Here is an 11,188-nt window from a genome sequence, read left to right as displayed (position 1 = left end):
CAGGGGGAAGAGCCCTGTTGGGGGCGGCGGGGGGGCGCCACACCCTGGGAAAAAGGCTTGGGCACATCCAGAATGGACCAATCAACGAGCAAAGCCAGGGTGGCGTCAAGGGGCAGCTTCGGCCAATGGGAAGGGAGAACACTTCGGAGGTTCGGAGGAAGAAAAGAAAAAAAAAAGCCCCACTGAACAACAGTCGAATCCGTTTGGGGGCTTAGAAGGCTGGAAGTGGGCGTCGTTTATAAATGTTCTGGCGCCTGCCTTCCCCTTTGAAGGATGGGGTCGCTTGCATCACTCCTGGCTTCGGGGAGTACGGAGAGCTGAGGAGGGTCCCGGGAAAGTACAAGGGGATTGGCCGTTTACTGGGGGCACTTGATTGGACGCTTCAATTTGGGGGGGTGGTGGGTGGGACGGAGGTGGCCGCTTTGTACTCTAAAGAGAAGTTTATGGTGTTTTAAACGGAGGCAGGAGTTCCCCATCTCCCCTTCCCCCCACTGGCCACTGACTTAGGTGTCAACCCAGCAAGTAGATCGCTGATATATCAATCCAGTAGATAACTTTGAAATGCCCCTTGGGCTCAAAACACGATCAAGGTATTTATCTTAATTCCCAGCTCCGGGTTGGTTTTTGAGAGGATAAGCAATAGTAATAGGGGCCCACAGCTACCACGGGAATTTCATAGAAATTTATGGCGTGGCTTTTTGGCTTCAAAGTTAGTCTAGGGTCCTAGTGACTACTTAGCCACTAATTTAATGTGTAACACTGGAGACCTCTACTCTGAAATCTTGCCTATAAAATAAAGGCATCAGGACTAGTTACATTGGAGATCTAAACATTTTGGAATTGGTATGCTTGGAAAAAGAGGGGACCGTGTTGATGGGGGAAATAGCAAAAGAAAACTCAGGGGCAGAGAACTTTTGGCCCAGGGATTCTGTCTGTAAAGCTCCTCAAACTGTATGCAAGATGGTGGATATGTTTGTGCATTTTTCTGGGGAGGGTTCATAATTTAATTAAATTTTCAGAGGGGTAATACACAAAAATAACCCCCCAGTCTTGGTCTAAAAAGGCTGGAGGCACTAACCTCCAAGGCAGGAGGTGAAGTACAATAGTGCTACCTCCTTTGAAATCAGGGGAGGGGTTCTCCAATTCCTTGTTGGGAATCTTGGCTGCGGGGACCCTGTCCATAACTCTGTTTCTTGTCACCCAAAGAAAGGCAGGTTCCTCAGAGCTGAGAAGCCCAGGTGAACTATCATAGAGCAGACTAATGCTTGAATCAAATCAATGGGAGGAGTTGGCCCTGAGTTAGGAAGAGAATAGAGCTTTACTTCTGAAAGCTCTTCTACCTCATCTGTAAAGTAGGGGTAAAACCTCAGTATCTTAAGAATGAAAAAAGTGCTAGCTTCTCTAAGACCTGTGCGAGCTGGGAGGCTCACTCGCCAAGAAAATGACAGTGGCTATACTTAAAGCTGAGCCCAGCTTCAGCACCGTCCTACGACCAGCCCCAAATCCAATAGCTTGGATTGTGCATATTGTTTATAGGTTCAGAGGTTAATATACAATAATTAGTCACTATCTCCGAGTGTAAAAAAAAATGGTTATTTACAGTAGATCATGCCTGATGTGATATATTTAAGATCATAGTTTAGGTTTACTTCACTCCAACCTAGCACTAACTATATAATCCTTGGTGAGAAAATGAAGTTCCCCTGACAAGTACACCTAGAGAAATGCAATGGGGAACATCCAAAGGCGTTTTGTCTGACTTGAACATGACACAGAATATACTGTAGTTAAATAGATAAAAATGCCTTTATTCCTAAAATGTGTGCTGATGAATTTTGAAATTGATTCTGTAGCTTGTAGTAAAACCCGGCCAATGGAGGAGCACTCTGGGTGGGGTCCTGGTTCTAGGCACCAAGATGTCACTCTTCCAGCAACTCAATCTTTAATTTTTCTTCAGCTGTTTTTTGTGACGTATGGAGAGTTGTTTTGGATTCCTCTGTATGACAGAGAGGTCCGACCTTGAGGAAGACCGGTAGCCCACATCCTCTGCTTTTATAGGCTTAATGATATGTCCTGGCTTGGTGACAACCTTGGGTGTAGTCAGCTTTTGGGAGGCTCTCTGGGTGTTCCATGTAGATCCTAGAGGGGTCTGGATGGTCCTCTCAAATTGCTGATGGTGGGTAAATGGATATGGAAGCACCCGCACCTGGAAAGGAAGGCAGAGTGACTAGGCATGAGCTTCGCCTGGGGTGCAGGTGTACAATGGCAATTGGTCAGGTAGTGTTGGCACACGGGCCACAGTTCTACTGCCTCTAGGGAGGCAGTGGGTGAAGCTACTGAGAGGTCAAGGCATCCCAATGCCTCCATCTAGCCTTAGGAGTCCTAATCTGCTGAAGACATTGGGGAGTAGAGGGGCCTAATTTGGATTTAGGACCCCCCCCTCTCCCCAAGCTTCTCCAACAATCTAAGGGATTGAAAATCCACCCTGATACTGCCCCTGTAGCTGTAGGAACACTACAGTAGCTCCATGGCTACTGTCCTCAAGTGGGTCTTCTACACAACCTTCCTATTCTTGTGCCTTGCAACTCCAAGAAACACCCGGGCATTTGTGTATCCCTGTAGACTTTGTGACCCTCTTACCCTCTCCTTGATAAACAGGACTGATGTTTTGTTTTTGTTTATTTTGTTAATCCTCACCTAAGGATATTTTTTCCATTAATTTTTAGAGAGAGTGGGAGGGAGGGAAGGAGGGAGAGAGGAAGAGGGAGAGAGAAGCATTGATGTGAGACAGACACATCGATTGGTTGCCTCCTGCACAAGCCCTGAAGCCCAGGTATATTCCCTTGACTGGGAACTGAACCTGCAACCCTTTGGTGCTAGGGCCGACACTCTAACCACTGAGCACACCAGCCAGGGCCAGGACTGATGTTTTAAGGAACCCAAAGGTTTACTCCTGAACCTTAAACTCTACCAGGCTGCTGCACTTAGTTAGCTTCATCCTCCATTGGCATCACAAACTGTCCAAGCTAGAAAGCCCAAGGTAATGACAAAGGTCATCTGCCTCAGACCCACAGTTTGGCTTAGAGACAGGAAGTGATTTACCTAAGAAAATAGGAGCCTCAAGGGAGAGCAGAACCCAGGCTCCTTGCCTTGCCCAGCACTCTTCGCCACTCACCACAGCACTATCTTCAGACATTTAAATAATCTTTAAACACTTCCCCAATTGCCAAAGAGGAGGAAAAAGATGTAAGCAAAAAAAAAAAAAATGGGGAAGTTACAATCAGTAGTCTTTGGAGATATTCAATGGAACACTCAAAAGAAGCCGAGTACTGCTAGGTGGTCCTGATGGTAGTGAAGGACAGATTCTCTTTAGGTTAAGGTAAAGTTTTATTGGGGTTGATAACTAGATCTGTACGTCACCCAGGTCAAGAGGAACAAACACACCTGGATAGAGTGTTCAGTTTTGGAAGGTCTCCCCTTTAGTATAAAGCACATTTTATTCTATTGCATGCTGGGACTTGCAGTCTATAGCTTATTTTAAAAGATGAGGCAGCCCTAGCTGGTTTGGCTCAGTGGAGAGAGCATCAGCCTGCAGACTGAAGGGTCCCGAGTTTGTTTCCGGTCAAGGGCACATGCCCGGGTTGCAGGCTCGATCTCCAGTGGGTAGCGCGCAGGAGGCAGCTGATTAATGATTCTCTCTCATCATTGATGTTTCTATCTCTCTCTCCCTCTCTGAAATCAGTTAAAAAAAAAAAGAGGAAAAATCAAGGGAGATTCTGGAAAACTATTTGTCAATTTGCTGTGACTGCATTAAAAAACAAATAGCTAAGAACCCTGGAAGGGAAGGGTGGTCTTTATTGAGTTTCTCACTCGGCCCTTCATCTAGAATCCTAGCCTGGTGAAGCACTCCTTTTCTCTCGCTCTTATCCTATACATGCCTGTTCATTGCGTTTTCTGGTTATGTAGCCTCAACTGGGAATACAGTGTTTACAATTCAATTTCTGCAGTGACTGGTTTACAAAATGAAATCAATAAAGTGTTATTGAAATGTTATTTCCTCACCTCTTTTTGTACCTATTAAATAGTCCCTCCCCCCCTTTTTTCAGAAAGAAACATACAAGTCATTTTAATATATACTGGCTAGGGGCAGATCTTAGGGTCACAGACGTTCAGAATTGAAGGGAACATAGAAGTCGTTGAGTCTAATTTCATTCCTGAGTCCTCTCTACACGTGTTCATACCCCAGAGCAACACATTCTCTCTAGACTAGCAGAAAGTTTTCCCTTGAATTGAATTCTGCCTTTCCTCTAACTTCTACTTTATATGACTCCACTCCATATGACAGCCTTCAATATACTGCTCAAATTTGCTTCTCTCTTGGGTAAACAACCCTAGCTCATTATCATATGACACAATTTAAAATTCTTACACTATCCTGAACAAGTGCCCGTTCATCTTTGTTTTTCTTAAGATGTAGCTCAAATTGTATAGTCTTTAGACATTACCTTGACTATAAATACCAGCCTGAAGAACAGTAATTCTTCCTTTGGTGAGACCCATTTGCACCAGTGTTAGCTGGGCTACTAGTTGAAAACACAGATCTGAAGGCCTCACCATCGCTGCAGAGATTATCCCTGTAAGTCTCAACCTTTCTTCCCGGTCAGTAATTAAAACAGCAGAGTCGATCTGGAATTATTCATCTCAGAGCCAGTCAGTAAAAACAAAAATAGATTTGATTCCGTGGTCAAGATCTCACGTCCCTCTAGACCACAGAGCACTAGAATGTCCCTCCCAAGCAAGAGAGCTGGGCAGCAAAGAGGAGGCAGCTAAAGAGCTCTCCATCCCTCACCTGGTGAGCTGCTGCCTGGATGTTTCGCTTCTCATTGATAATCACATTTGGTAAATTCTTGTCTTTTCTTGGAGGACCTTCAGGTGCTTTAATGAGAAACCTGGAAAGCAAACAGCAGCATGTCTAAGAGCCTTAGGACTTAGTCAAAAGAGCTGGGAGGGCATTGACGGTGAGTTGGGCGAACCTGGTGCCCTTCTTGACAGGCTTTCTTACCGGCGTCTCTTCTTGGCACTGGGCTTCAGGCCCACACCGCCCCACTCGCCCCAGCCAGGCAGAGTCAGGTCCACGTCCTTTGGCTTACTCGCCTCCACAGCTTCTCTCTTCTCTTTCAAGAAATCTCTGATGACATCATCACAGCAAAAGCTTCCTTTATCATTTGCTTTTGCTCTCTCTCCTGTTCATCTTCCTGGGAAGAAACAAGAGTGATAACAGAGAGGGGAGTTTGGGGTAAAGTAGCAGCTACAGAACCTCCTAACCACAAAATCTCCTTTCTGGCACTTTCTATATCAGCTTTGACCCCCCACGATGGTCTGAGATCCTGGCTCTGTTTATTAACTTCTCTATTGTCAGGGGGACTTCCAAAGACTTCAGGAAGGGAGATACTGTGGTTAAGAGGTTCTGTAGCTACAGCTTGCTTTAGAGTAGTGGTTTGGGCAGGAGCGCTTGAATTTTGGGTGGTGACGTTTTAGCGCCCTCTAGGGGGAAAGTGCTGAACAATGATGGTCTTGCAATACAGATTGGTAGCCAATCATGCTCCAATTTTCTTCTCTCTAGGGTCAATATCCCCAGCTCATTATCATATGACACAATTTTAAACTTTCAGTAAGGAAGCTGCAGGGTGGAGTAATGAATGGACTGTTAGGAGGAGGAGCTCCAAGTGGCCTGGCCAGTATGCAGGCATCCTTCAGCTTATAGCCCTCAAAAGGAGGGCCAGGACTCCTGACTTGAGCAATTTCTATTACTTATTCAGGGAGTCCTGGACCGTTTGAGATCCCACTGAATAGCACAAAACCTTGGCAAGAACTCCTTGACTCACCTTCGAACGTCCTGCCTGGGATCTCATCAGAGCTTTGAGTGCCTCCCTCTTTCCTCTGAGGGCAGTTTTAGAGTAACCCAGAAAGGGTTTGATGGTTCAGGATTTAGGATGTTGGAGTCTTGGTGGCACTCACAGATTTGCATCTATCAAACTGTCACCGGAGCCAGCGTGGCCCCATACTATTCTGGGCCTCTCAACTACCGATATGTGATCCCAGCACAACAAACTTCACTGATTCTATTCCTTGTGCAAAAAGGGCACTTTCTTCACCAGCTCTGATCCCCCACAATGGCCCAAGACACCCTGGACCCTGGCTCTGCTCACCAACTCCTCTGTCGTGGGGACAGCCAAAGACTTCACGGAAGGAGATTTGGTGGTTAGGATGTTCTGTAGGTCAATCATTTGTTCCTTCGTTTTCTTCTTGGGAGCACTGGGCTGATTATTCCTCTCCAACTGCTGCCCTTCTAACGCAGGCCTGGGAAGCTCCTCATTTTGAAAGCAGCCTTCTTTGCTCAGTTCCTCTAGCTCCTCCAGAGTCTGTGCTCTCTCCGGCCTCTGCATTAACGGGGGCTCCTCTTCTTCCCCAGCAGGTTCCTCTCTCTGGACAGACAAAACAGTCCTTGCTGAACCCACGTTTTGCTTCCTGCACTGATGGCTGTCCTTGTTCAGTTTCTGAGACAGTGCCCTCAGTTCGGATAGCACCTCCTGGGTGCTAGAATCTGGAGGAAGAAATGAAAGCTGTCAGAAAAGGAGGTTGGATGTTGCCTAGTCAATGAGCACTTACTGAACACTCTCCGTGAGCATTTGTAGAGCACCCACTGGGGGTTGGGCACCGAGGCAACCCAATGAAGAGGAGAGCTCACTAATAATTACCTATCAAGTAGCAGGTAATGGAGTTGAGTAGTTAAAAGCAGCATGTTGGGCCCTATTCCCAACTTTGCCAATGACTCACTCTATAACAGGAACTGTGACTTAATTGCCTCATACCGTAGATAAACCCTGGTTGGGGAAATGGCCTCAAATCCCAAATTTTAACATTTAAAAAAATGTATGCTTTTATTGATTTTTTTAAGAGAGAGAGAAAGGGAAAGGGAGAGAGAGAAATATCAGTGTGAGAGAGAAACACTGATCTGCTGCCTCCCGCACACTCCCCCACCCGGGATCAAGCCAGCAACCTGGGCATGTGCCCTGACCTGGAACTGAAGCGGCGACCTTTCAGTGCACGGGATGACATTCAACCAACGGAGCCACACCAGCCAAGGCCCAAGTCCCAAATTTTAAAAAGGCCTTTTTAATGAACAGGTGGCCTCTGAATGCAACTTCATTGTAATTTAATATTTGTAATTCCTAAAAAGTGTGATTTACTATTTATAATTTACATTGTAATGTCCTATTTGTAAAAACCTTATCCAGCATTGTTTTATCTTAAAGCAGTATTTCATGACCTGTTGTGGCTGAGTCAAGTAGCTTGCACTTTCCAGTCACCAGCACCATATGAGTAAATACCACTGGTCTCTGAGAGCCCCGAGGAAAACATGGCAGTGACACACTTCTCAACTGTCCTCTGAATTGATTCAAGTTGCCTCCATTCCCAAGTTCACCCTGCTCTCTAGCTCTGGCTTGAAGCCACTGGAAGAGCTACTTGAGATCTGGACTTTGGATACATCTATGTTTATTCTTCAAGGACCAAGTTTCCTTGTCCATTTTGTGTGGGGTCCATGACTTCCCACTATTTCCCCAAAGAGTTGGTAACATTCTATTTTTATCATCCAAGGAAATCCAAATCCACCTTCCATACCACAAGCAATTGCTCTACGCATTTAGCTAGATGGCCAGCTCCTGAGGGGGCTCAGGAGGATGTGGCTGCTTTCCTGTGGTTGTAGAGACACTGCCCCATGACCTTGGCCTACAGCACTGCTCTCCAAAATCCTCTCGGAAGTAAATGATTGTAACTATTAACCCCAGAACTCTCCAGCTGAAAATCCCATGTAAAGGCCTTATAATACATTCTAAGTGACAGCTCTTATAATTTTTAGCCATGGAAAAACAGATTCCTACCCGGCTAGCGTGGCTCAGTGGTTGAGCGTCAACCTATGAACCTGGAGGTCATGGTTCAATTCCCGGTCAGGGCACATGCCTGGGTTGCGGGCTGGATCCCCAGTGCAGAGCGTGCGGGAGGCAGCCAGTCAGTGATTCTCTCTCATCATTGATGTTTCTATCTCTCCCTTCCCCTCTGAAATCAATAAAAATATATTAAAAATAAAATAAAAACAGATTCCTGCTATCACCCAAATGCATTATTCCTATAGGAAATACAATCAGACCAAAGATTCTGTCCAGATAGCCAGGTGATTCTGAATGTAGGTAGTTTCCCAAGCAGGCTTTAAGGACCTGCTTTTTCCCCAGAATGGGAGCTCTCTGACCTGTCTAGGCGTGCTAACCTAACACTGTTAATGTAAAATCTCTTCAAGATAACTAGTAGAAAATATAATATGCAAATGAATCTGAGCATTGGGGTAAAAATTCTAATTTACCACATACCTTGTGAAGTCATTAATTCCTGTCCGGAAAGTCTTACCCCGTATCATGTATCAGCCAGCATTCATGAAGTGCTAAAAATGCCATTCCTACTTCACAAACAATACAGAACACTACAGCCATAATTTGAAGATGCTTCATAAAGCCTCATACCCTAGCCAGTTTGGCTCAGTGGATAGAGCGTCAGCCCACGGACTGAAGGGTCGTGGGTTTGATTCCAGTCAAGGGCATGTACCTCAGTTGCAGGCTCGATCTCCAGCATGTGCAAGGAGGCAACTGATCGATGTGTCTCTCTCACATCAATGTTTCTCTCTCTCTGTCTCTCCCCCACCCTTCTACTTTCTCTAAAAAAAATCAATGGAAAAAAATATCATTGGGTGAGGATTAACAAAAACAAAATCACCTATGTCTGTGGGTGTGAGCGATTTTCAGATTTGCCATCCCCCCATGTGCACTTCTCTCTGGTTTGTGGGTACCAGCAATGGTGACTCCTGCCCTGACTTCAAGGATGCTGTAGCCCTGCCTTTCTGAAGACTGCAAGACCTCAAGAGCAGAAAGCGTGTTGGAACACACATTATACAGCCATGCAGATGACCACTTATTAAATGCCTTTGAAGAAAAATGGTAATTATGATCATCTGTTTTCTCTTCAGGACCCACAACACTCTCTTGAAAGTCCCTAGAGCCTCATCATTCTGCGGTGTGTGTGGGTGGGCACAGTCTTCCTCTCAGAGTTGGTCCATAGCATTTGTACTAAGCTCTCCCTTCCGGTCCACCACAACTCACCTTTTGTTTCTTGTCTGCTCACTGGCTTGGCATCCTGGTTGAGCCCCGACATCTTCCTAAGCGATCGCCTTTCCTCAAATTCTTTCAACAAAATTTCTTCCTCTGCCACTGGTATTTCTTCTTCCTCACTTTCCGAAGCCTCGTTGGCCATTGGCTCTGGAAGTTGTTCAGGGTCCTTCTGGATTTCAGCCTCTTTTGCGTCACCAGAGTGATTCCTGACCATCCAGGGGTTCGGTCCATCTGCAGTCATGTGTGCCTCATTCACCGCATCAGGGACAAGGAGATCACCCTCTTCTTCCTCACCTCCCTCCTCTTCCTCACTCTCGGAGGCCACCTGGACTTTCTGGGTCAGTTCTTTGTTCCTGGCCAACTGATCCTGCATAGCCTGGCGAGCCTGGAGGAAGGAGTCATAGCACGTGTGCCTTGTCATTAGTGATTGCAATAACACCTTTCCTGGTCCATTTTTTAAAGCTGCCTCCTCTCAATCTGACTTAAGTATTTCTTACTGGTGCCTACTGTTTAAACTGTACATATACCACTGTGTTACTAGCTATGGAATAAAATGGAAGTCAAATTCTTTGTCCTCAAGGAACCAACATGTGAAACATGGTATATATATCTCCTCTCCTCTTTAACTGGATTTTCCTTCAATGCTCTTTTCCCCTTCCATGTCTCCTTTTCCACTTTGTTCCTGGTCATTTTCCTCTCTGCCTTAGAGATTTTCTGATACCTTTTTATTTTATTACTAGTGGCCCAGTGCACAGATTCGTGCACATTGAAAGGAAATTAATTAGAAGATTTGTGCGGTAAATGTTTATTTTTAAATTGCCAGTGTGCATCATATGTGCCAGCAGGTCGGTCAGACAGATGGACGGCCAGTCACTTAGCCTTTTATATATAGAGATTATTATTTTTTCTGATACCTTTTTAGACTCTTGGTTTTCCATCCACTCTCATGGCTCTTACCCAACTCTGTTTCTTTCCTCCAATTCCACCCATTCTCTCATCCTGATGGTTTCTTACCTCCAGGTCATATTTGGCCATAATTGCCTTTGACTTTGCCCATTTTCCACTGTTCTGGTGCTTAAGGCTCATTCGCTCCTGGAAAGAAAGGAGAGAGTGAGATCCATATTGCTTTCTGGGGAAAGGTGGTTCAGGGGTAGGGCAAGAGGCAGCCTCACCATCATTCTGGCCTTTTCGAGTTTTTCCAGTTCTTCCAGTGCAGCAGCAGGATTGGTCTTCCTCAGGCTCTCAAACTCTTTTAGGGCTTTCTTGGCCTTTCCTTTCTTCAGAACTCTGTGATACCTACAGGGTAATGAGAGGGGTACAAGGAAAGAGATTCAGTGGAAACACTGATGCCACACACAAAAGTGTCCCTACTACCAAGAGGTTTCCCTATACGGAAGCCAGAATGGACATCACAGAGCTAGGTGACTGGAGGGAGCCACTTTGGGACCTGAGAGCGCTGGCAGGCCTCTCAGTCCCTGCAGCCCACAGGGCAGACCTCTGCAGAACAAACCTATAGTGCAAGGAAGAATAGGACATGTTCCAAAGAGGCAAAAAGATAGGAAGGAAGCTCTGCTGGCCTCAACAGCTATAGAATTCAGAGTTCATTCTGCAGAATCACTCTGTCACACCCTGGAAAGGAGACAAAGTAATTGTGCAGGCGTCTTGTTTATCAACAACCAAGATAGAAAGCCAAAGCCAGTGGAGAGGGCACTAGTGAAGCAGGCAACACTTTTATGAGATTGGTCTCAGGGAAAAGAAAGGTTAGTCACTCCTATTTGTGACCTCTTCTACATGACCTCAATTGCCACGTCAAAGGTTCTTTTCACCTCACTTTCTTTCATGGAACCCAAGGCTAGTTAGCGTGGGTCTCCATATCTTTTTTTAAAAATTATTATTTTAAGTGGTAATTATACCAATTTTTATTTTTTTAAATATATTTTTATGGATTTCAGAGATGATAATATCAATGA

At 45.5% G+C, this 11,188-nt stretch overlaps 1 protein-coding gene across 1 annotated transcript in view; it reads right to left on the bottom strand.

Annotated features, from left to right (window-relative positions):
- Window positions 1-1,787: 1,787 nt before the first annotated feature.
- The window catches only part of UTP14A (UTP14A small subunit (SSU) processome component), a 20,672-nt gene continuing 11,271 nt past the window's right edge, over window positions 1,788-11,188 (bottom strand). Inside the window, 8 exon segments of the mRNA XM_005872723.2 lie at window positions 1,788-2,206; window positions 4,850-4,949; window positions 5,063-5,204; window positions 5,207-5,255; window positions 6,210-6,604; window positions 9,210-9,603; window positions 10,233-10,310; window positions 10,391-10,514. Of these exon segments, the coding sequence (XP_005872785.1) occupies window positions 1,943-2,206; window positions 4,850-4,949; window positions 5,063-5,204; window positions 5,207-5,255; window positions 6,210-6,604; window positions 9,210-9,603; window positions 10,233-10,310; window positions 10,391-10,514 (1,546 nt within the window). The 3' untranslated portion in view covers window positions 1,788-1,942.

Source organism: Myotis brandtii, unplaced genomic scaffold (assembly GCF_000412655.1).
Source record: "Myotis brandtii unplaced genomic scaffold, ASM41265v1 scaffold39, whole genome shotgun sequence".
In the NCBI taxonomy this organism is placed as follows: domain Eukaryota; kingdom Metazoa; phylum Chordata; class Mammalia; order Chiroptera; family Vespertilionidae; genus Myotis; species Myotis brandtii.
The sequence above is the reverse complement of the archived record's forward strand: the minus strand, read 5'-3'. Positions and strand labels throughout refer to the sequence as shown.